This window comes from Aulonocara stuartgranti (assembly GCF_965226115.1).
Source record: "Aulonocara stuartgranti genome assembly, chromosome: 1".
Lineage (NCBI taxonomy): Eukaryota > Metazoa > Chordata > Actinopteri > Cichliformes > Cichlidae > Aulonocara > Aulonocara stuartgranti.
The window spans coordinates 28,279,164-28,304,349 of record NC_138939.1 but is presented as its reverse complement, the minus strand read 5'-3'; the positions used below and the strand labels follow the sequence as shown (position 1 = coordinate 28,304,349).

The following is a 25,186-nucleotide window of genomic DNA, read 5'->3' as shown; positions in this document are numbered from 1 at the left end:
GTGTGTACGGTGCCATTGTTCTGATTCCTCTGAAACATTCTTGTAGTGTGGAGTCGCTGATGGAGAGGGCTTCCTCAGTCTCTGGCAGGTTAACCAGACATCGTCCAACCCTAAACCGTACCTGGTAAGGTTCCCTCCCACCTCCTTATTCACAGTCGCAGCACACACACAATATGAGTGGTCTGTATAATTCAAATGAAAATGTGCTTTTATTTTCCTGTTCTTGCTCTCAGAGTTGGCAATGCCACACTAAGACCTGCGGGGATTTTGCTTTCATCACATCCTCCAGTCTCATCGCCACGGCCGGACAGTCCAATGATAACAGGTCAGATTTGGACGACTAATCAAACACTGCTCTCTTTCTTTTTGTTTATTTTTTCCAGCTGCATAATATTTTGCTTTATGTTATTTATAGAAATGTTTGCCTGTGGGACACTCTGATTTCACCTAACAATACTATGGTGCATGGTGAGAAATCCATATTTATTCTAATAAGTGAGTTTCAGTGATTTTCTTTTTCCCTATATTTCAAGTTTATCCACTTTTACTTCCTACCTCCCCCTTCAGCTTTTCCCTGCCATGAGAACGGGGCCACTGTGCTTCAGTATGCTCCTAAACAGCAGCTGCTGATTACTGGAGGCAGAAAAGGTTTTGTGTGCGTGTTTGACATCCGACAGCGGCAGCTGCTCCACACTTTCCAGGCCCATGATTCAGCCATCAAGGCCCTCGCATTGGATGCCTTTGAGGACTTCTTCGTCACTGGCTCTGCAGAGGGCAACATGAAGGTGACACATGCTCTTTCTCTCACTCACTTCCTTGCTGATACACGCTCACATTGTGTGCTGAGGAATAATATCCTTTTGTGTCAGTGAATGTTATTAAACATAAGCACTGTATAAAGCATTCAGCATCAAAACTACTGAGAATTATTTTATATTCATTCCAAGTTTGTTTTTTTTAATCCATAAACTGGAGGAGTATTTGGTGCAGCTCTCTAGCCTTCAAACAACACTTTTGTCCCTGGATTTAAGATTCCAGGTCTAGTTTTTCAGGCTTTGCTGTTGTGGTTTGTTTATTAAGTATTCCAGTATAAGGTGATGAGATCAAAGACTTAAAACACAGAGGTGATACGGTCTAAAGGTCAACACTGCACTGCCGGGATGACTGCGTTCTTGTTTTAGATGTTATAAGCAGGAACAAGAAAATGTTAAAGGCAAAAGATTTAGAGAAGTGAGTCTTTCATGCTGCTTTTAATCAACTCAGATTCTTTTATCTTTTAATGTAAACTCAGACTGATTTGATGATAAAGCCTCTGTGGGTGCCATACTGTCTGCTGCAGGAAGCCTTGTTCTTCTTGTCACTAAAAATAGTTTGTTATGACTTTGGCTGAACTAACTAAAACACAGACTACTGTATGTTATATATTCAAATCTGACTTCGGATTTATCAGTGACAGTCAAAGCAGCAGTGTGTTAATGTTTGGCACAATCACATGGAGTACTGGTTGAAATTACTGTCCTGAAATATTTGAGAATTATTTTTATTACTGATAAATGTGTTCTCTGTATTCTGACTTAGTTGATTGGCTAATAAAAATTGCTGTGATCACCTGTAGTTTTCATGGAAGACACCAACTTGTCTGGAAATACTCGCCATTTACTCTACATGTTGTGAAATGTAAAAACATTTAAGGAAACCAGAAATTAAGGCTGCTCACCTTCAAAGTAAAATTTGTGCCTGATCGCTGTAACTGACACATTTGAAAGGGTGCAGACTGTGTCTGTTTTCTGTTTTTTGTTTGCATCAGACTTTCAATCATTTCACTTCTGCTTGGCGAGTGTTTACAGACAAGTCAAGGTATGCAAACTACCGGCAACTGCGTCAACCTGCTAGAAACAAAAGCAAACACAGATTAGCACTCTATACCCATGTCCAACCTCTTTCTCTTTTCCTGCTACTGCCATCAACCTCCAGCAACCACCTTTTTGGGGGGGGTTGTCTGGATCCTTAAAGCACATTTGTCTCTTTGTAGAAACAACATGGAAAAATGCTAATTGATCACAAATGCCAAACAAGTGGTGTCCCCAGCCAAATAGTTTTTAATTTCTCCAGTTTCATTATTTAAAAAATGATCTGTTTGGGTTTTTTTTTTTTTGTTTTTTTTTCCATCCAGAAAACCCTGGGAAGAGAAACTAATTATATACTCTGTTCTCGCTCTCTCTTCCTTTGTACCCAGGTGTGGAAGCTAGCCGGCCACGGGCTCATGCACTCTTTTAGCATAGAGCACGCCAAGCAGTCCATCTTCCGGAACATCGGCGCAGGTGTCATGCAGGTGGAGACGCGACCCGGAAACCGAATCTTCACCTGCGGAGCAGACGGCACCCTAAAGATGAGGGTCCTCCCAGATCGCTACAATATCCCCAGCAGCTTGGTTGACGCCCTGTAATGCTTTTTGTAATTCTGAGGGTCCTAAGAGGAAAGGGTCAGAAAGTGGAGGAAAAAACCGAAATGCTTCTGTAACACTCTGTAGGCATTAATAGAAACGCTGCTGGGGGAAGAGTTAGTCAAAAGATTACCACGCTGTTGGCAACTTTCAGCATGAACGGTGTTCATGAGTTTACTGTTGGCCGTATCCAGAACGATTAAAAACGGAGCTGCAAACATTTTATTTTCCCAAAGGCTGAAAACAAAGTTACAAGCAAATGGTATCATACTTGATTTTAAAGCTAGTTTTATTGTAATTTTATCGAAGAATCTCTACTCTTAGAGTGTGTCCATAGGGAAGCTATGCATGTCCTGTTCTCGTTATGCGGTGCAATCACAGGTCTATTGATAGTGCTCTGTAAAAGTGCTCAAGCAAAAATTTTAAAAGTGTGTAACTGTTGTCATTTTGTGCCCACAGCTGAAATCTCTTAGCATCTACTGTAACCAGCACCGTGGTTTGTTATTAAGTCAGTGGTTTCCAGTGTGAATCGAGTTGTTGGAATCTGCATTTTGTTTCGATGGTTTTTGCCCCCCACCCTCCTGCCTTTTATTTGCCCAGCTTTCTCAGCTCCGTGGAAGAGTTGATGGTGCATTTGGTCCTGATAGTGACACCTGTCTGTATCCCCCCCCCCTTCTCTTTTTCCACTGGCTGCCCATCACTCACTTGGCCTATAATGGTTTGGGTTCAGCCCGCTCCAGTTTGGCCCTCTGCGTGCGTGTTCACTCTGCTGTGTCTGCCATCTGTACGTCTGCGCGCCCACCTGCCCTCAAATGCCTGTTTGTGCGGCAGACTCACTGCTAGAACATTCCTGTTTGGAAGACGGTGTGTTTTACTCCTGTGACTGTGATTTCAGTGTTTCCATCTGTCTGGTACAACGCTAAAGATCCACCCACCCACTCACCCCAGAGCAGAAACACAAAGGTTCACTTCTGGTTTTATCACAAAGATTTTATTTTATTTGTTGTTTTTTTTAATTGAGTTGATTTTCTTATTTAAGTTATTTATGTTTGTGTTCATTTGGTTGACCATTCCTTTCTAAAACTATTTATCTTATTGCCTTTTATTTTAGGAATGTAAGGGGTTTTACTGTAATCTGACTGGGAGATGTGCAACAGTCTACTGTAAGTGTGTTTACCTCACTAGTTGTTTTTACTGTTTCATCCATAAGGAATAGATATTTGCACTCAAATTCTGGAGACACTAAAAGTTTATTTCAAATAAATAGGTTATTAAAGAGGAAACGATTATATACAAATGAATGTCTGGCTTTATTTGGCCTACTAGTACAACATTTGAAATAGTTTTATTATATAAATTATATAAATATATATATATATATGAACTATCACAACAACCTTGTACAAACATGAAGGCATTTCTTTATTTTTGGTTTGTATCATACCAGTTGGATTAGTTGTAACTTTTGTTAAGTGTATGTATGGTATTTATTAAAGAGATTTGTGTTTCTCTCCCTCTCTTTCTGCCCTCTGTGTGTACTGTATGCATCTTAAGTGTTTCCCCAATGGTCCCACTGGTGTCGTGTGTGTGTGTGCGCGTTCGTGTGCGTACGTGCACATCAAACAGTCGAAAAGAAGCCATTATTATGAGTAGAGGCCTATTAGGGTACTTGAGCCTGAAGGTGTGTAAGAGAACAGGTCATGGTCAGTTTTACCTTTTGTAAAGTGAATAAATTCTTTTTATTTCATCAGGATGATTTGGCGCTTTTTTTTTTTTTCTTCTTTTTTTTAATTTTTATTTTTATTATCCTTTGCAGCCAGACAGCTGTGCTGCTTCCTTACAAAGGCAGGTTTGTCTATATGTACAAAAAGAGGGGGAAGGGACATCACGAGTTACATCTGTATAAAAATCAAGCAGTGGTGACCCACCATGCAAAAACGCAAATGGCAACAAAAGTTGAGTTATAGGTTTGATTGGCATAAACTGCCAGCTTATACAAAATGATAAGTTTTCACACTATTAGTAAATCTTGTGTCCTTTGAAAACTCCATGTACAGTAAATACAGCACTTCCTTCATCCATCCATTCATACATTTTCTTCCGCGAAAGGATGGATACACCCTGGACAGGTCAGCAGTCGCTGCAGGGCTAACAGATAGTCAGACAAACATTCACACCTATGGGCAATTTATAATTGCCAGTTGAGCTCACCCCACTAACTGGATGTCTTTGGACTGTGGGAGGAAGCTGGACTACACGGGGGAAACATGCAAATTCCATACAGAAAGGCCCTGGCCAGGTGGCGGATTCAAACCCAGGACCTTCTAGCTGTGAGGCAACAGCGCAAACGTCTTGTTAACCAAAACCATATTTACTTTAGTGAAATAGTTTGACGGTCAATTACAATTTCACTTAACACAAAAGTAACACGGGACAATATATTTAAAACAGCAACACACACAGTGTATGTCACTCTTGTGTTATCAGTTTTCAGATGCAGTGAATAGATGAAAGTCTGCAGGCGTTTTGCTCTCAGTATTTACTGTAACGGTCGTGTTCGGACATCATGTTTCTCACTCATCAGAGATGAAGTGGACCACATACAGCCTGACGTAGCTGTGGTCCCAAACATACAGGTGTCTGTCCTTTGGGCTGTAGGAGAGCATTGCCAGCACTTCACCAGCAGACCTCAGGTCAAAGGTCACATTGACCGGCTTTCCCTTCAGCAGGTCAAACGCAAAGGTGACTCTGGTGTCTTTGGTGTCGGTGACATACAGGACGCCACAGGCGATGAAGGCGTTGCCGGCTTTGATGCGAGGATAGGTGGTGTTCACGTAGGATGTGACGGAGAAGGTCTTCTGGTCCAGCTGGGCCACCATGATGCTCTCGTCAACATTGGATGCAAAGATCAGCCACAGGCCGTTCTCATCTGCTGCCAGCTTGAAGTAGGTCTTAGAGTTGGGGAGCAGGTAGGCGAGGTTGTTGTACAAAGAGTTTTCAATAGTGAGAGTCTGAAGTCTTTTGGTGCTGAAGTCAAATCTGTGAACACACAAGCAGGAAGCTGCTAAATGAAGGATGTGGAAGTCATAAAAAATCACCTTGATGTGCATCGAGTGGCTTTAAGGCTTACTTGGCAATGCTGGGAGTGCCAGCAGCATGATAATAAAAGAAGCCATTGTGAACGATGTGGCCGCAGCCTTGATAGTACTTTATAACGTCTATGGTGTCGCTGCTGTTCTTCTGGAAAAAGGAAATGCTTTTGTACTCCTTCAGCATGCGACCTGGGGAAGAACAAGCAAAATCTTTACTGCTAAAAGACGTGGAGATTATAAAAGTGGGGACAGGAGCACATGCGCGACACTGTAACCAGCCTACCAGAAAAGTGATCCGCCACCCATATTCGCTCATCGTTCAGCTGAGCGGTGTCCTTCATCCATGTGCCAAATGTGGTTTTCATCTTTGTCACATTTCTGGGGTTGATCAGAGACTTAATCAGGCAGTCTGTGGGGAAAAACAAAAAATCTCAGGGGATTTACTCACAGGTCACATGACTGCACATGAACACAACCTCCTCTGGAAACGTACCGTTCCTTTTGGCAGTCTTCTCGTGTAGTTTTTCTGTCTCCTTTACAGGTGAGGTTTCATCATTTGGAATGGCATGTAGCCCTGTTAGAAGCAGTTTCATCCTGTTTTAGTCATGTCATTGATGGACTAGTTTGTCAGAAGGTTTCAATTAGACACTTTATGGGGAGGGGGGGGGGGGGGGGGGGGGGTCTTTGAATTTAAAAAGAGAGAGAGAATTTGAACCTTCTTCCCGAGAGCTTTGATTGCATTGAAAATTATTTTGTCAACAACTGTTTTTAGGAACACAAATGTCACCTGCAAACTATGACTGATCTCTCACCCTGATTATGAGAAGCTTGGAGGTGAGCTCTGCGGTGCCCTGTTCTGGGAGGCCCCTGAGGCCCCGGCGGGCCAGGAGGACCCATAGGCCCAGGTGGTCCTGGAGGCCCAGGTGGACCTGCTCAAATGGAGAGAATGTCTAAATGTTATCCATTTAAATTTATTTTTATTTCAGGTCATCTGCAAAATGGTTCAAGTCAATAAAGTTCTACTCACCCTCAATAATGGCATCATTGGATGGTTGGATCTTCTCTCCGGGTGGGCCCAGCTCTCCTCGCTCCCCTCTTTCTCCTGGTTCTCCTTTCTCACCTGGTGGCCCTGCGGAGAACACCGTGCAAAATAGCTAGAACATTGTATTCGTAACCTCAATACACTTTGCCCCATTGTTGAAATGAATTGTCCCATTGAATTGCTGGCATGAATCATGCCATCCACTGTGGAGGAGAGCAGAGTGAAGTGGGAGAATACTGGAAGACAGTTTTCCAGTTCATTCAGCTGAAGCCCAAAACCACAGAGATGAATAATATCGGCAAGGGAAGAAAGCTGTTTCAAACTCTTCACTCATTCATGAAGCAAAAATGTGAATAAATTCTGCTTGCATTGTGATACATGGACAGAAAGAAGTCTGTGTGTGTGTGTGTGTGTGTGTGTGTGTGTGTGTGCGTGTGTGTGTGTGTGTGTGTGTGCATGCCAAGGAGTTTAAGTGGCTGTTTCTTCTTTTTTGCTATTTTAATACTTTTCTCTGCAGGTTATACTCAACCTTTTGACTTTTACATTGTGCCAGTACTTCTATGCTTAAATGGCCAAGATTGCCTGAGGACAAAATAAGGATGGATGCCGAGTGAAAGCACTAATTCCTTACCTTTTCTTCCTCTTTTCCCATCAGCCCCAGGAAGTCCATTCAGTCCTGGGATGCCATCAGTCCCATTGTGTCCAGGCAGGCCATCTGCACCAGGCAAACCTAGAGTAACACAAAAAAATCTTTACTGTGGACTCAACGAAAGAATAAACATTAAAAAAAGACTTATCAAGAATATGGGTCACTAAACCACAAAGGAGACATACCCTACAGCAGGTTTTAAATTTGGATTAGGAATTGTGGGTTGACTTACCCGGCGGACCTGGAGGGCCTGTAAACGAAAGTTTAGAAATGTTAGAGAATTTTTTAAAAGTAATATTCTGAACATGATCACATGATTCATACGAGTAAAACATACCAGCTATGCAGACTCCCCTGGTGCTGTTGCAAATATCAATCAGCACTTTGATCTGAAGTAAAAGAGGAAATAGAAAAAATATTAATGCAGTAAATTTAGCAGCATACTTTACCTAAAATTACTCTATTAAAAATAAAAACCCTGCACCTTTTAACGTGCCAGTTAAAGATTATCTGTGTAGACTTCAGAAACCCCTTCATGTTAAAAGACACCAGCGGCCATTAAGGAAACTGCAGTTAGCATCGTGTTAATTGTGTGGTGTTCACACTCAGTAGGTATGAGTCAGCATTCTGTGCACAGGCCAGAACATGAGCCTGACATACACATTAAACTGACTGATCATTTTGGTAGATGAGAAATGTTACTACAGTCTGAGTATTAATTGTTTTACATTTGACTCTGAGCTTGGTTATTATAGAGAAAAGAGCAAGAGGAGCTAAAATATTGCATGGAGATTAAGAGCTTGTTGATGCTGACCCTAGTTCATGCAAGGCGGGCATCACCTTTTTAAAGTGCAGGTAGAATAACTCTGACTGCTGCACACTTTTGCTCTGTAGGGAAGTGGAGAAAAAGAAGCACTGAGGCAAGGTGCTCTAAAGGAAGATTAAATGTCGCTTTCTTTGGATGTATGGGGTAAATCTAACTCCAGTCTTTTTATATGATAGTCTCTAGAATAGAACATCCAGTTTCTGTTTTGTAGTTCAAAAACTACTGACTAGTTTTACTCGTCTAGGCTTTGATTGCAGAAGGGTAAAGGGTTCATGTTCAGAGCAAAAGGGGACTGCACTGACTGAAGTGCTAGCTTGAAATCTGATTTGCTGTTGTCTCACAGTTGAATTTGTGGCTCTAACTTCATCCATTATGCATCTTGAAATCCGCCAGCTACACATAACGCCCCCAAACCCTTACCGTTACCCTCTGAGTCATCAGAAGCTAGTTAATGAGTTTCACAGAGTGTTTCCAAAGAAATCAGACTGTTCAATGTTACTGAGAATGTCAGGAATGTTTCCTTTTTTAAGTTACATTAACATTCATTGGCTCAAATTCAGTCATTCACATTGGTTGAAATTCTTTTGTATAGTGCTTTTAAGTCAGTATCTATAGAATAATATTTAAGATATATACATAATTATCTGCGAGGAATATTATTATTATTATTATTATTATTTGATATGTAATAATATTTACTTTGTGGCAGTGACTAGAGTAAGTCATATTCAATAAGACGAGCATGATTTGAATGCAGAATCTCAGTATGTTAAATAACTACAGTTTTTCTGTGAAATGTAGCTGAGTAGAAGCTTAAAATGGTACAAAATTAAACTTCAAGTGTGTTTACAAAAAAGTAGTTTGATAAATGGAAATATTCTGTTGGAGTTTGATTAGGACATCTAAACTAAAATTCCTGTAATCATATTACCACAAACAGGATCTGGAGCCTTCGGCGCTGCCAGCTCGTCAGGCTCCATGAGCGTTACGACATTCAGCCATTAGTCCAGTGAACCATTAGCGACAGCATTATTAAGCAATCACAAAACAAGGAAGCAGGCTGAGCTGCTCTAAATGTCCTGGCTTGCCTTCTCTCTCTCTCTCTCATTCAAGGATCTAGACTCACCGGGACCATGGAGTATGTCATCATCATCATCATGTCGTCCTGCACCTGCGCCTTGTGGTAGTGCTGGCTGTGCCGCTGCTTGTGCTTCTCGTGCTTCGTCCTCTTGTCGGTTTCCTCTCCGACCTCCTGGCTGGCCTCCTGCTCACTGATCTCCTTTCCCTCCTCCTGGCGAATCTCCTGCAGCTCCTGCTGTAGCTCCTTTTCCTCTTCTTTGCTCCTCTTGTTCCTGGAGTATTGGTACTGATATTGTGGCTGTTCCCCCACGCTCGCCCGCAGCCCTGCTGCTCCTCTGGGCACCTCTTGAAGAAACTCCACCACAGAGCTCTGCTCCACCTCCATCAGCCGTGCCTCTGTCTGCTCCAGCCTGGCACACTGCTGATTCTGCTGGACCAAGAGCACCAGAAGGCCTATAGAGTTCATCAGTGCCACGGCACACGTCCCGTACAGCACCATCCGCTGAGGGAGAGTCATGCTGGGTGTGGGAATCCACATTGTCACCACTTCACCTCCTCTCTTCTGGGGGTCAACCACTGACCTCAGCATTCAAAGAGAATGAAAGAACAGTGAAACAGCACAGAGGATGTGTTAGCTCTATGACCTTATGGAACAAGGTGCTCCCAACAAAAATCAAAACATCTAAAATTCAAAGTAATCCAAGAGACAGGAAGACTTTAGCGGAAATTTAAGCTCTCGTTCAGCTTGTTTGAAATCTCTAAATAAAATCTAGTCAGCTTCAGTATCTGAGCTCAACACTGGTGGTCTGTCTGAAGGCAGACTGGTAAATACAGTGGCTGTTCACCAAGTGGAGATGGGGTTATGTATGTGTGTGAGTGTGTGTGTGTGTGTGTGTGTGTGTGTGTGTGTGTGTGTGTACATGCAAACCAGTGATGTAGGAGTGGGCATTACACAATCTTCTGAGCTTGTCTGGGGAGAAACCCCCGCCTGTTCAGTCACCTGATTTATATTCATCTGAACCCATTCTACTGCACCGCCGTGGGCAGACTGACATCTCTCTCACACACACACATGCACGCGCACATATATGATGAACACACAAGAGGACTCAAACACATTACAAGAAAGCACGAATACACCAGAAAAAAAAAACAACTTCACTGGTACATTTACATTATTACACAATTACATTATTATTATTATTGTTGTTGTTGTTGTTGTTGTTGTTAGGCCTATATGGCATTAAAAGAAAATACATTACATCATTACATATTACCACTATAGCTCCACTGAGTTCTCTCCTTTTTCCCACCTCCTGTATCCTTGAATTTCTCCCCCCGGCTCTCGTCCTTGTCACATCCTCACAGCTTCCATTCACCAGGCGCAACAATGGCCCATTTCCACAGCTTTGATTTAGAACTGAAAAATGACATTTAACTGGAAAGGTGACAATTCAGCAGAAAAGAAATTAAGGCATTTGAAGCTTTTCTCCCTGCAAAAGGTAGCTGGTACAGCCTGCTTTGGCTTAAACAAAGATGTGACTACCTTAATAGTGCTTTAATGAGTAAGTTAATTGGCATCTGTGGTGTTTTAGAGCACTGCTCACTTCATGTCGCTGACCTACATGCTCTTGCAGCCGCGTTAAAGCCCTTTTACACAAACACACACACATGGGTTCAGCATAGGAGGAGGTAGAGGAAGAAATCAGCCAAGCAACATAGATTCAAGCCCTGAGCTCACCCTGTAGTGTGGGTCACTGATGGCCAGTGGTTGGACAGCTTGAACTGCTCCAGTCAGACATGTACATATGAGTTTTTATAATAATTTTCTTTTCTTTTCTTTTCTTTTCTTTTCTTTTCTTTTCTTTTCTTTTCTTTTCTTTTCTTTTCTTTTCTTTTCTTTTCTTTGCATTCCAGATATATTTTTTTGCAAAGGCTTATCAATTATTTCATACTAAATCTATATTTTGACATTCCCACCTGTAGCCTTTTCTCCTTCCTAAGCTGCAGCTGCTGGGAAAGCAGCTTTATCTCTGTTCTTCCCACAGGTCCATGTTCGAATTCGGACTCCTGCCCAAGGACAGACAGATGGCCAGCCTTCCTGAAGACTTCATCCACCCTCCCACTTCTTCCTGCTCAGAAATTTAAGATTTATTAGGACTACTACAGAAATAAAAGTGAGGGATTACTTGTACTGCAGGTAAGTCCTCTCATAGTGTCAACAGAAAAGAATAAAGTGGAGTTCAGCGTGTAATGTCAAACAGTAAAGGCAACACTTTCTGTTGCATGTAGCTTGTAATGTGCAGCGGCGGAGCTGGTGGGGAAGGCAAGTTCAGCTTCACAGTGTTATCATATCTCATGACCAACTCTCCAGTGCTGCTTTAAATGTGAATCATGTGATAAATTCCCCAAGGTTGCTCGGGCAGCACAAAGCTGAGAGTCTGCTTTCTTTCGCTGCTGGTCAAAATCATCAGTCTCTCCTTCTGTTCTGTTAGTTTGAAAGTGAAACTTCACCCTCTTTAACTTCTGAGGTTTTACACGTGATTAAAAATATATATATGATTTTAGCAGGCTATTTAAATATAACCTCAGAAGAACAACAACACGTGGTATAAATCAGCACACTCTTTTTTTAAAGCAGTGTTTGAGTTCATTGAGGTTTGAGGACATCTCTCTTTCAGGGAGACTGTTCTAGATGTGCCAGTGATCTTTCAGAGAGAACAGCCTTTCACCTGTGGACAAAACAACTAGCCATACCTTTTCAGTCTATTTCTAATTGTACTGTCTTGAACTTTGATGTTTAAGATGCTAGCTGAGGTTTTCAGTTGTTCTGAGCACTGCACAGTCTGAATTTGCTGGGACGTCCACTCCTGCAATGACTGTGGATGGTGATAAATTATAGGTTGTGTAAATTGTGTGTAACCCTTGTGCAGTATGTAAAGCATTAGAGCTGAAAGAGGGTGTACTTAATTTTTTATGTTTATCTAAATATGTGATGTAATAATATAATCCTACATATAACACATATTCTGACATGTCAAAAACCTTTTCAACAGCTCGTTTCTGAATAACTCCCTAAACATATACTAGTGATAAAGATGCGGTTGACCACAACTCAAAGCCCAGAGACGAGGTTACGCACACTTCTACTTTTTAGGAGAAACAAAGGGGGCTGTCGCCGCTTAATCATGCAGAACAATCTAGGTCTACGCCATCACACAGGGCATCGTTATCGAGGCAGGGGCACAGCACACAGTCAGTCATTTGAAGTGTGCGCATTCTTGGACTGGAGTGTGGGCGGTGAGTTTGCAGGGTTCTTTATGCAGAATGAGCCAAGGAAACAAAGGCAGGCACAAGAGCAGACAGCATGGGTTATGTTGAGGATTTTTAGAATTTATAATGCTCAGCGGAGAACTGAAAGTGGCTAAAAGTCACAGATAATGTCAATATTCACCGAGTTGTTCCATGTTTTTAGTTCACAGACCAGCTTTAATACTGATGACCTTTTTTTTTTTCTCCACTTTGTTTTCTGGCGAGGAAAATTCTTCCACTAGTCTCTCCATTAGCTACAGCTATCCACTCTTTCTTCAAACTGTCTGGGGGCTGGAGATGAACAGATCAGTCTAGCTTTACTGTAGTACATAGAGCATATCATCTTCATTTATTCATCTGATAAACAAATAAACAAATACAATATGGTATCTGCATTTAACACTGGTATTATGTGTAACTTATTTCCTGGCTTCACTGGATCTGAGAGCAATGCCAAATAAATTAAAACACAGGAAGCCAGGATTAAATGGATAGCATTTTCCTATTTTTTAGACTTTACTGTAATATGATCACATGTGTGAGTACAATATGAATACATAGCAGCTCTGATTAAAACAAATAGCTCTGATTTTGAATGAAAATGTATCACCTAAAATCCAAGTCAGCTTTTGAACATAAATCTAGAATCAATGTAATGAAGAATATAATTCAAATGCAATTACATATGTCAATATTAACATTTAGTCTCGCTTGTTTAATAAAAACAGATGAAAAATGTGCATTTATTGAAAAGCTGATTTTTAATAGGCAGCTAGAGCAAATAACACTGATGTTCTCAAGTTCTCACAGGCAAAGCAACTTCTTTTAAAGTTTAAAGGAGGTGAAAACCTTCTCATCAACAAAATGCCAAATATGAGCTCATATTTGCCAACATGCAACCGCTGAACTAGGTCCTGTAAACCCAAGGGCACAAGCACAAACCCAATCCCTCAAGGTTGCCACAGTATTGTTTACCTTTTTCCTGCAGTGTTGTGGCTTTTGCATTACCCTGACCTGGCACGTAACCAGCTCAGACCGCCTATAAAAAGGCAGATGTGAGCATTCGGACCCTTCAGGTCTGTGCAGGCTGCTCTACATCATCACCCTTCTCGTGGATCTGATCTCTACTTGTGAACAGGCGATGGGTCCTGTAGGCTTAGACGCCGTGGTGGCAGATCTGTCCGTGACCTCAAATGCCATCCAATCGCATGGAATATCAATGGCAACCAGAACGCTGATACTGCTCGTCTGTCTGCTGCTGGTTGCCTGGAGTCACACGGACAAGAAAATTGCGCCAGGTTGGTTCAGGTTGCTCTAATTAGGAGTTTGTTTGTTTTTACAACAGAATGTTGTGAGAGCTGAAATATATTTTCTGCTTTTTTAATACAACAGGTCCTTCTTTCTGTTTGGGTTTGGGCCCACTTCTGTCATATCTGAGATTTATCTGGACTGGCATAGGCAGAGCCAGCAACTACTACAATAACAAGTATGGAGACATTGTTAGAGTCTGGATCAACGGAGAAGAGACGCTCATACTAAGCAGGTTAGTTGCATTCAATCTGTCAGTGCTGATGCTACCAAACAAGCCAGTCAAGAAGTAAAATGAAAAGCTTCAGTGGATTTTTTGTTATTGTTTTTTTTTTTTTTTTAAACCAGAGCTTCAGCAGTGCAGCATGTGCTGAAGAACGGAAACTACAATTCACGTTTTGGGAGCATTCAGGGACTCAGCTGCATCGGCATGAACGAGAGAGGCATCATATTCAACAACAACGTAACTCTGTGGAAAAAGATACGCACCTATTTTGCTAAAGGTAAAACTGGAACTCTATCATGAACTTCAAAACAAAGTCAGCTATTCAAATGTGATTTTTAAACAGCAAATATTTGTCTAAACGAAATCATAAAACCATCTCATGTTGTCAGCTCTGTCAGGCCCAAATTTGCAGCAGACGGTGGATGTTTGCATCTCTTCCACAAAGGCTCACCTGGACCACCTGGACACCCTGGGACTCGTTGATATCCTCAGTTTGATGCGCTGCACCGTGGTGGACATCTCTAACAGACTCTTCCTGGGCGTACCTCTCAATGGTGAATAGGATGCATGAATATGTTACTTGCGTTATCATGCAAGCTGTACATAAAGAATTTCTTGTCTCCAGAAGTGGATCAAAAAGATATGGGAACGATTTTAGCATGCTAATATATTTATGTTACCTTGCACCCAGAGAAAGAGCTGCTGCTGAAGATTCTAAAGTATTTTCACACATGGCAGGATGTGCTTATCAAACCTGACATCTACTTCAAGTTCGGCTGGATTCACCACAGGCACAAGACAGCAGCGTGAGTCACTCAGTCTCATACATAAGCCCACCTTTAGTTTCATCTTTTTAAATATGTGTTATCTGTTATCTCACAGCCAGGAGTTACACGATGCCATTAAACATCTTGTAGATCAAAAGAGGAAAAATATGGAGCAGGCAGATAAGCTGGACGACATCAACTTCACGGCAGAGCTCATATTTGCACAAGTCAGTCTACGAAGTATTCTCCTTCTGCAAATATACTTTCATTTAAAGTAAAACCTTTCACTTGTGGTACTTGTGTTTTTTCATTTTCAAGCTGTCTCAGCAGTTCCTCTTTGCATGTGAAATGCTGGATTTCTTTTCCGCCTACCAAGTAAGGTCAGACAGCATATTTGCATTCAACTGTGTTTTCAGAACCACGGCGAGCTGTCTGCTGACGATGTGACGCAGTGCGTGCTGGAGATGGTGATCGCAGCTCCGGACACTCTGTCCGTCAGTCTCTTCTTCATGCTTCTGCTCCTCAAACAAAACCCACACGTGGAGCTGCAGCTGCTACAGGAGATAGACGCTGTTGTGGGTAAGAGGCTGCAGCAGTTAAGAAAAAATGCAATTATAACTGATTTACTGCACATCAAAGATACATTTTGACACTTGGCACTGTTTCACTCTACACTGACAGCTCTTACTATTACGCTTACACACCCCATTTAAAAGAATAAGTCCAACTATATCACCAAAACCACAAAACCTGGCCACAATAACCTTCATTAACTCAGGAGTATTGCATTTCACTGCATTTGCTCCAGGCTGAAAAACTTGAATTCACAACAGTCTGTTGCTGCTACAGGTGAGAGACAGCTTCAGAACCAGGATCTTCACAAGCTGCAGGTGCTTGAGAGCTTCATCAATGAATCCTTGCGCTTCCACCCAGTGGTGGAATGCACCATGCGTCGAGCCCTGTCTGATGACATCATGGAAGGCTACAGGATACCGAAGGGCACAAACATCATTCTGAACACAAGCCGAATGCACCGCACCGAGTTTTTCCTCAAAGGCAATCAATTTAATCTGGAAAACTTTGAAAAGAATGTGAGTAGTGCTTTCATTGCTTTACTTTTTCTCCTGGTTAGAAAGAGGTGGAACTTGGTTGAAAAAGATGATGTCACACTTATTTGTTCTTGTCTGGCACTTGTTCCAGTTGCACCAGTCAGCAATTAGAAACACGTCAATCAGAATCTTTCAGTCCAGCCTGATGAAGCCACACCCACACAGATCATCTGAGCTTCGTGTTCTTGAAAATACATCTTTCCTTTTACTTTTTTTCTCATCGGTCCTCTTGTTCTGCCTCCAGGTTCCTCGGCGCTACTTTCAGCCGTTCGGTTCAGGCCCTCGCTCGTGCATTGGCAAGCACATCGCCATGCTGATGATGAAATCCATTTTGGTGACACTGCTGTCTCAGTACTCTGTTTGTACTCACGAGGGCCCGACCCTGGACTGCCTCACACAAACCAACAACCTTTCCCAGCAGCCTGTAGAGGCTGATCATCTCCACATGAGGTTCTTACCCAGGCAGAGAAGCAACTGTCAAACCCTCCGAGACCCGAACCTTTAGCTGTACCTGTACTTTTGTATACTTAATTTGTATAATCTTATAACGACACAAAGCTAGCCTTTATATTTTGATATACGCAAAGATTGTATTTGTACTCAAACTGTATGCATGATGTGAAATGTACATTTAAACCTGCTAACACTGAAATAAATGTAGATTATTGTGTCACAAATGTGTGTTGTCGTCTCATCATTTTGTCTGCATGTCATACATATTTAGTTCACAGTTTTTTGTTTTTGTATTTTTTTTATTTGACCCCACATTTTTCTCATTCTCCTTTTTTAAATATCTTACACCTAAATTGAACTAATCACACAATTAATAATTTATTAAATGTGGTATAAATGTGCGTTTGTCATTTAAGAACACAGAAAATGAAAAAGGATTTCAAATTTGTCCTTTTATTACAAAAAAACAAAAGCAAAAGCAAAGGCAAAGTCCAATGGAAGCAAAGGGGAATGTAAATACAAGTTATTACACAGAGAATAAGTAGAAGAAAGCGATGCATTCTAAGTCTACTCCAACTCTGAGAAGTAAGTTCATTTAAATTTTTATTGCACATGAAAAAAAGCGAGAGAAAACCAGGCATTTTCCCAGAGTTCCTCTGCACCCACACACTTTAATTCCAAACAATGACACAACAGCTAACTCCCCTACTGTTCTGTGCAAAAGTCTTCAGCGAGCCTTTATTTCTTTAAATATTATTTCTTCCAAAAAGCCAAATTTTTTGTAATTTTTAAAGTGCTCTTGAGGAATAGTTTTCCAGACCTTCTGAAAGTCTTTGAATGCTTTTCTTTGGACACTTCTTTTTCACTCATTGTTCTCTTTTCTTTTGTGAATCTCTGAAAAATGCAAACGATAACACAGTTTGACAGGCATGAAATAGTATTTTTGCACCAACAAGGTGATTCCCAAAGAGCTATAAGGCAAAGACTTGTCATATTTCAGCACGCTGTGTCAGGCTTGAAAAAAAACAACAACTATGTACAGCAGATAAACAGTATCAGGAAGTCATGTCGTCACAAACAGTGCCATTTTATAATCCACAGACAACCAATGCAAGTCTGATAACACCAAAGTAACCAGATCTCTTTTGTCTAATTGCAAAACAAGCAAGAGATGATTCACTTACTCCAGTAAACGGTGCATTATGGTGCTTTTCAATAGATCTAACATGTGTGACTTTATGATCTATAAGGCATCGTTAGTCTCGAAATTGTTCTGAGTGGGTGATAAAACTGCCCTTCGACAGCCACAAAAAGAAAAAAAAAGGCATCTCTTGTTGCAATTATGTAACACTAACATTGGTCAGGAGAGGGCGCAGTAACACCTAATACAGTGATTTGATCTTTATCTTCAGCTCTGCCTTTGGGCAAAAGTGGCTAATACATTTCATACTGAGATGCTTCAGCTTGTATTGCTTTGCTAGAAGCAATCAACAAACACGCTGAACAATCACTGTTCAATGTTTGAAAGAAAAAGGGCTGAGAAAGAAACTGTGTTCAAACAGGCAGTGTGTGCAGAGTTTCAGCTGCGCAGTGCAGTTTCTGCATGTCAACAGTCAGCTGTGTGTCAGTGATACAAGAGAGTGACACGATCAAAATAAGAGTATCTGTCTCAGCTTGACTGATGCGACCTCTTGGGGCCTTATGGTGCTGATCACAGTGAGATGGGAGGGTATTAAAGGAAGGGTAGCACGCACACAGCAGCTTGGTAGGCTAATCAGTACCTGCAACAAATCATTTCGGCACCTCTGCAAGAAGCAAAGTCACTGTCTGTGTGACTGTGTGTGTGTTTGTTACTGTAGAGAGACTGTGTCTTTCTCTCTGTAATATTGTTTTCAGTGCGTGTGTGTGTGTGTGTGTCTGTGTGTGCATCACAGATCACAGGCTGTTCCTTATATATATAGCAAATGAATCATAATAGTCTCATCAACCCCAATCTCATTTCTGCCCTCGATCAGGATGGAAAACATTTTACATGCAGCCCAGACAGATCTTTATGAGATCTTGCAAATTTGCGAGGAAAAAATGTTTCGTCATAATAATCTCCATGACATCTGTGAGCTTAATAACATTAAGAAGAGCTAGAGAGAATTAAGTTATTAAGATGGATGTAAATGAGTGAATACTGACAAACATCAAGCTAAAAATACACTGAAGCTGCTGTTCTTGAGGTTTTTTCACATGCAACCTGCTGCATTTTTTTTCACAGTTCAAAAACCCTTAAGGCGAGCCGTGTTTATCTATCTTAGATTTATGTTAAAAGAGAACAAAGCCTGAACAGACAGATTATCGAGCAGCATGCAAGAATTTAAATTATAATTTAAAATAAAGATCTGTATACATTCAATTTCCAGCAGCTTTTGACAAATGTGTTAACAGCCAGTGTAAAGTAGCCTCAGGGTGTAATGGTGTTTTAATTATCACATCCTCATGCACGGGCCTAGTTGAGTCATTGTACATCACCATCAGCAGGAACTGCAAAAACTTTTTTATAGTACTGATAACTTTTAGAGAAATCCCCCCTCAATTGTTTTTCTTTAAGAAGTTATTAAAACTTTTATTTATAGGGTCTATTTTTTACTTCCCTCTTAAGGGTAGCTAGTCTTTAGAAATGAGAATTAGCTCTTAAAAACTAAACAAAACAATAATTAAAGAAATCAGCTACTCTGTGTGTCGAAGGAAATGCAACGTGACTCTAAGTCATCAAAGTAAAATATCAAAAAACTGCAATAGCATGACCTTTGACATCTGCACCCATCATAGCAGTGGAGCAGCTCACGTAGGGTTACAGGAAAGTAAAAGTCAACAACCAAAGCAGATCTATGTTGTTATGGTTTTCTGGCTACTGTACTGGTCATGCTACAGTCACAGTAGGAAAAACAGTGGTTGGAGACGACGACACGCCCAAAACTAACAGCGTGCTCTGAACATGGGTTCTCGCTGCCTTTGAAATGTTACTTCAAAGGCGGGGACCCGGCCTGTCACCACTCACTGTAAGTTGCTGTCCTCAAAGCAACTGCAAAGAAACAGAGTCAGTCTGCTATAACTTTGCATTTGGATGGGGTCAGGCTGGCAACTATGTGCAATCTGTAATAAAATGGTGATTCACTGTGATAAATCAGGGAAAATCATAAATCTGTTTCCTTTGATCGCAAATCTATTGCTGCGTACATACAAAAACACTGATATTAAACAGAAATTTGCTTACATATAGAGTCCAGCTAGAACCTCGTAGATCTGAAAAAGATCAGAAATAGTGACGGTGTTGCTGCAGGACAGCAATTTTATACAGGAATATAAGCAGAATATGAGCAACCAACAGCTGAGTCAAGTTCTCTATTGCAGAGAGACACACTGTAGACATGTTACACTCATCAGCACACAGATTAACTATGATGTGTTGGCAATCTGTCTGCATTTATAAATTAGATGGCAATTATTTGCAAACCTTCGCCAAACTGTCTGAGAGTAACTGCAGTCAGAGCAGGATTGTTCCACCAGGCAGCTTGTGCAATCCCCTTGTAATAGAAAGTGGTCGTCCAGAGGCCGAACAACTACCACAACTACTTGCTATTGGTCACTGAATGTGAAAAAATTCAGTGCAAACACCAGGGAACCTCTGCTTTTTCCTAGTCACAAAGAGGTTACTCAAGTGTGCTGAGCCATAATGATTCATTCATAAGTTTTTGGTGGCTTTTATTAGCACTAGACACTGTAGTCTATCAAACCTTAGCAGCTCCTAAGGTACTTACTGTAGTATACCAATGGCATAGTCTAAAATCTCCTTTTAAATTCAATGAACCTGAAATCATGATGTCCCCCATCTTGTTGGCTTGCTTATAGTTGTTGCTATTCCAGCTACAGATGGGCTATGTCATGTTACTGACTGTGGAAGTATAATCTGAAAAAAGCACTAAGGGTGGAGCCAGTGAGTCCCCAAAACACTTTGGTTTGACAGGCCAGATGGGACAGAGATACAGAGATATATACTTCATGAATCTGTCTGTGAAGGTTCTCAGTCATCCAGGTCATTGTAGTCAAAGGAGCTTGCAAAGAAAAGCGTCTGGACTTCTTTAAGTAACTTGAAGACGTTTCACCTCTCATCCGAGAAGCTTCTTCAGTTCTAAGGTCAAATGGTGGAGAGTCCCAGATATAAACCTAGTGGGAGTATCCCCCCACAGAGGGACAAAAGGACCCCCTGATGATCCTCTAATCGCCTGAGCCAAGGTGTGAAACTGGGTGTGGGTCCCAATCAGCCAGAGTTTCGGGTGAGTTCATTGTGAAACCTGGCCCCACCTTATCATGCGAATTCCGGAATTCTGGTGGTGAGCAAACTCTTAGCCGATGGTGCTCCTAGAGAGGAATTCAACTGAATAGATTACAGTTCCAAATGAATCATGCATCACTGAAGAGTCATCATCTCCAGACGTTGTCTATTCCAACACCAGACTTCTTAGCAATAACCAGAAATCTACAGCTAATAGCCAGAGATACTTGACTGTGAACCAAAGTGGCAGGCTGATCAAACAAACAAACCAACTCTGCCATCTCTTAAGCAACAGTAAGCCCTGGAAAAAAAAACCTAATGTGTACCATGAGTGTGGTTGCACGGTAACTATTAAGGCAATAATAGGAGAAAGTAATAAGAGAAATGTGGCCCCAAAGCAGATGCCTGTTATACCACGCATCTGCTATATCAGTTTGTGATGGCTGTGTGTGTGTGTGTGTGTGTGTGTGTGTGTGTGTGTGTGTGTGTGTGTGTGTGTGTGTGTGTGTGTGTGTCCGTATGAGAAATATTTTTCAAGAAGAATTGAAAAATACTTGTGGTTTCAGATTGTGTCAGCATTGTCTGCTTGAAGCACAAAGATGATCCACAGTAATGTGTTTTGAGATTTTACACTTTGTAACTTTTTTGTGATTTCATCTAGGATGAAATCAGAGCACTTAAATGAAAACATGCATATCGCAAATCCACCACACTGGACTGTATTACACTTGAGCTAACTGTAATCTTATGTTCTTTCTCTTTAGGAAGTCCATGTTTCTTCATTTGTGGTTTTCATTTGTCACATGAGGTACATTTTCCATACCCATCCATTTATTTTAATTCTTCCATGACAGGTTTACAGAGGCAGACAGCCAGACAGCTTTAAAATAACTCTGACGCAACAGCCTAGCACCAACTTGAGACTGTCCTGCCTCGAGCTCTGATTGACCATCTGATTGATTACATATTATTTACTGCCAAGAAACGCACACACACACACACACACACACACACACATTATTTCTTGCTAAAATTTTCAAATGCCAGTGGCCATATTGTCTCTCCGTTTCAGTCCCCTGCTGGATTCGTGTTTCATTAAAAGAGAGCCATGGTTGCCATGGAAACATCTACCAGAAAGGGTAAACTGGCAATGTACTCGTGTCTCTACATTGTCAGAATTCTGTCAATATGAACGGTACCTCCTACAGTCAGTTATGACACTGTTTAACATGATGCTCGGAGTAATTTGCCCTCGTGAGTGTTTCTCAGCCTCGCTGGCACTGTGCTCATATGAGCAGTGTATTTCGGGCCTTTTGATAGTCACAGGAAAATTTGTGCAAAAGAGGATATGCAGCGCGACTCTCTTTGAAACAGGAGAGACTCTCTCTCGTCAGACTGGTCTGTCTGAAGAAGCCCAGACTGGGAGGCTTTCTGCCAGTAGAGGCACTGGATCAAAGGCAGACTCTCACTTCATGGCCTTTTCATGGAAGCCCATTTTGCAAAGTCAGCCCATTTGTTTCCCATTGAACATCAGAAGAGAGTGGTGGCACTCATCATTGAGGGAAGCTTTTCACCCTCTTCTTCTTCCTATTATTATTTTTGTATTCACCCCTCCCTTTCCTGCTTACTTTCTAAATAAGCCTGGAGATTTCAGAGTTAGCTCACTCGACAAAACCTAAAGCCCCAGTCAGAGATAAAGGATATCACGACGCTGGTTATCATCTCTCTTTGTTAAATCTGGCTTCAGGCTCAGAAAAAGCTAATAGAAAAAGGGGAGTTTCACAGGTCATATGACTCTTCTCCTACACAAAATGATCCCCATGAGTGACGCTTACTTCAGAGATCTTATCAGATGATGATGATGATTAAAATTCAATATCTATATATAAGAACATAAGAAGTGCAACACTGCAGAAAATCATTTATTGCATTTTTGTGCAACATTCATCCCCAAAAAGAAAATTGTAAACAAAATTGTCGACACCAAGCCACGATAAGCTGGTGTTTCCAAACAAGAAGAAAGGGAGGAAACTGAGATTTCACGGTTTGATCCCACAGTTGAAGCTGTATCGCAACTGCTTTCATTCATATTTCAGGATGTCAGTGGGGCAGTTTGAGAGTTGCTAGCAGAGTTGGAAATGCATCTGAGGAGTCAGGAAAATAATTTCAGACCCAGAGCAGTGTCTAGCTCTGTGTCTGGGGTAAAGCAGTGTTATTTTACTATTTACTTTTTGAGCTACAGTGCACTTGTTGCCAAATACATTGGTCTGGTTGGTCAGATCTGTTTGGAACTGAAAAATTGAGCTTAGATTGAAAAAATATTTGTCTGGCAAATTATGCAGTCAGAGTGAATAGCTGAATTAAGAACAGGTGAGTCTGAAAAACATTTTAAAAGCATGAAATATTCACTAAGCCATTCATCTGGCTTTGTAGTACACCTCTGGTACCATTCATCTTTTATGAATCTCTGACCATGCACATAATAGAATTTGTGGTACACTGAAGAAGACAAGTTAAAATGCATAATCAACAACTAATGTCATAACATGTAACAATGCCTGATCAAAATTCACTACTGTAAGCTAGCTTGCTAACATTGGTATTGACCAGTGTTGGCACTGGTGCAAGAAAACTGGAAGGTTGATGATATGAGGGGGCATTTAGCTCATGTCACACTTGTGTTTTATAAAAAGAAATACTGTGATTGTCTTTAGACGACTGTTTTATTTCCCGTTTTCAGCTGTGGAAAAAAAGAGTAAGATTAAGTAGTGGGAGGAAGTCATATCAAAACAAGCCCTGATGCTTTAAGAGAGAGAAAGTGCTGTAGTTTCCACTGCATCATTACCAAAAAAAGAATAAGAAAATAAAATAGAAAAAAAGACTTCTTTTACAGTTAGGTACAGTAGGACATATGATTTTGTGTTTCCACCAAAATGCTCTAGATTCAGGGTACTAACACCACTTTCATGTTCAAGAGGGCCAGTTCAGTGACTTGGATTACCCGAGGCAGTACCTAGCATCTAGTTAGCAGCCTAGCTAGCACCCACAGGTCCCTAAACGTGGCCACAAACTTAACACAGCATAACTTTAAACTTTTAACCTATTTGAATTCTTCCTACCGGGCTGTGAACATGTTAGCTTGGTTGGGTTTAGCTGCACAACGGCAGAATACAGAAATTTCAAAAACATTTTCATTGCCAAGCTTAGCATTTTAGCATTTGTTGAATCTCTGACCATGCACCTAATAGAATTTGTGGTACACTGAAGAAGACAAGTTAAAATGCATAATCAACAACTAATGTTATAACATGTAACAATGCCTGATCAAAATTCACTACTGTAAGCTAGCTTGCTAACATTGGTGTTGACCAGTGTTGGCACTGGTGCAAGAAAACTGGAAGGTTGATGGTATGAGGGGGCATTTAGCTCATGTCACACTTGTGTTTTATAAAAAGAAATACTGTGACAGAGAGGTGTACATCCTTAGCATCACTGTGTCCATAAAACAAAGGTTGGCATAGCATGCAAAAAGCTAGCCAAAAAAAAGACTGAGCTAACCGGACACCAAGCAATGCACAGTCAAAAACATCCTATAATTCCGGTGTTTGTTATCTTAATCTGAATGTCTGCACATATCAGTTTCATACGGAGCCCCGCAGGGGACATGGGAGAAAAAAAATTAGGGAGGAAAAAAAAAAAAATTAAGATGGACTTTTGCGAGATCTCAGAAAACAAACTCGGGATCTCGCAAAACTTTTGCGAGATCTCGCAAAACAAACTCGGGATCTCGCAAAACTAACTCGGGATCTCGCAAAACTTTCTCGCGAAAGTTGAATTCCAACAATGGCGGCAGCTACTTAGTTGTAATATTACTCTTTCTGGATCACAAAATACACTTTTAAGATATTTTGAGGCGTGAATGTAGTTGTGTAAACGTCAGATACCTGCTCGGTTTACAAGACATCACATATTTGCAAAAGTGCTCCGATGTTTTTGGAGATCTGACACCCACTAGCTCGAAGCTAACGGGAGGTCGAGACCTACTACAGCCGGGAGGAACACCGCTTTCCCGGCACATCGTGCCTCGACCTCCCGGTCGGCTTCGAGCTGGCGGCCTCCGAAGAATGCGGCTAAAACTTTTGCGAGATCTCGCAATACTTTTGCGAGATCCCGAGTTTGTTTTGCGAGATCTCGCAAAAGTCCGTCTTAATTTTTTTTTTCTCCCGAATTTTTTTTTTCTCCCATGTCCCCTGCGGGGCTCCGTAGTTTCGGATTTATAAAATGATTCAAATTTACATTTAACATTTACATTTAAAGCATATTTGAAATAGTTTAAAAGCAGCAAAATGGAATAAAAACTGCAGGCTAGAAAACATATTCTCTGATATTCATATTCTATCATCACAAAATTTTTAAAAAGTAGAATTAGCTTGAACTGCTTATTACAGCAGTGTGTTTTTATCAAAACCAAACTGTGTGATTTCATTTTAATTATAGTTGTAAGAGTATGTCAGCTGCCTGTTTGGACAGGAATGGATCCCCAAGGCCGACACAT

The 25,186-nt window shown here is 41.1% G+C and overlaps 3 protein-coding genes across 11 annotated transcripts in view; 2 read left to right on the top strand and 1 right to left on the bottom strand.

Moving 5' to 3' along the window:
- The window catches only part of dmxl2 (Dmx-like 2), a 46,525-nt gene extending 42,329 nt beyond the window's left edge, over window positions 1-4,196 (top strand). For all 4 annotated transcript variants that reach the window (XM_082549323.1, XM_082549322.1, XM_082549325.1 and 1 more), the window contains 5 exons: window positions 47-124; window positions 234-325; window positions 416-468; window positions 568-785; window positions 2,237-4,196. In XM_082549323.1, the coding sequence (XP_082405449.1) occupies window positions 47-124; window positions 234-325; window positions 416-468; window positions 568-785; window positions 2,237-2,446 (651 nt within the window). In that variant the 3' untranslated portion in view covers window positions 2,447-4,196. The remainder of the gene's footprint in view (window positions 1-46; window positions 125-233; window positions 326-415; window positions 469-567; window positions 786-2,236) is intronic.
- On the bottom strand, window positions 3,419-11,331 carry gldn (gliomedin). 6 transcript variants are annotated; one of them, XM_082550157.1, is made up of 12 exons: window positions 11,113-11,331; window positions 10,446-10,570; window positions 9,179-9,708; window positions 7,564-7,615; window positions 7,459-7,476; window positions 7,209-7,307; window positions 6,563-6,664; window positions 6,348-6,464; window positions 6,029-6,109; window positions 5,819-5,944; window positions 5,574-5,724; window positions 3,419-5,482 (listed from the first exon to the last, which is right to left on the bottom strand). In XM_082550157.1, exons 3-12 carry the CDS (start codon window positions 9,668-9,670, stop codon window positions 5,017-5,019), a joined length of 1,704 nt encoding a protein of 567 aa, XP_082406283.1. In that variant the 5' UTR covers window positions 9,671-9,708; window positions 10,446-10,570; window positions 11,113-11,331; the 3' UTR covers window positions 3,419-5,016. The 6 variants fall into 6 exon arrangements, with proteins under 6 accessions (XP_082406283.1, XP_082406281.1, XP_082406282.1 ...); XM_082550155.1 differs by having other exon boundaries at window positions 10,446-10,552; XM_082550156.1 differs by lacking the exon at window positions 11,113-11,331 and adding an exon at window positions 10,874-10,926 and having other exon boundaries at window positions 10,446-10,552.
- Window positions 11,332-13,501: 2,170 nt separating this feature from the next.
- On the top strand, window positions 13,502-16,531 carry cyp19a1a (cytochrome P450, family 19, subfamily A, polypeptide 1a). Its single transcript, XM_082551244.1, has 9 exons — window positions 13,502-13,742; window positions 13,837-13,987; window positions 14,101-14,255; window positions 14,368-14,532; window positions 14,670-14,784; window positions 14,861-14,972; window positions 15,162-15,324; window positions 15,595-15,836; window positions 16,099-16,531. The coding sequence occupies exons 1-9, from the start codon at window positions 13,586-13,588 to the stop codon at window positions 16,357-16,359; spliced, it is 1,521 nt and encodes a 506-aa protein (XP_082407370.1). The 5' UTR covers window positions 13,502-13,585; the 3' UTR covers window positions 16,360-16,531.
- Window positions 16,532-25,186: the final 8,655 nt, after the last annotated feature.

Bases quoted from the DNA above. Each gene is read 5' to 3' on its own strand.
- cyp19a1a (XM_082551244.1), top strand. From the start codon at position 13,586: ATGGGTCCTGTAGGCTTAGACGCCGTGGTGGCAGATCTGTCCGTGACC. The intron at 14,533-14,669 runs GTGAATAGGATG...CCTTGCACCCAG, and splicing joins CCTGGGCGTACCTCTCAATG to AGAAAGAGCTGCTGCTGAAG. The intron at 15,837-16,098 runs GTGAGTAGTGCT...TTCTGCCTCCAG, and splicing joins TGGAAAACTTTGAAAAGAAT to GTTCCTCGGCGCTACTTTCA.
- gldn (XM_082550154.1), bottom strand. From the start codon at position 9,721: ATGCTGAGGTCAGTGGTTGACCCCCAGAAGAGAGGAGGTGAAGTGGTG. The intron at 6,110-6,347 runs GTGAGAGATCAG...TGCTTCTAACAG, and splicing joins CCAAGCTTCTCATAATCAGG to GGCTACATGCCATTCCAAAT. The intron at 5,945-6,028 runs GTACGTTTCCAG...TTTTCCCCACAG, and splicing joins GAAGACTGCCAAAAGGAACG to ACTGCCTGATTAAGTCTCTG.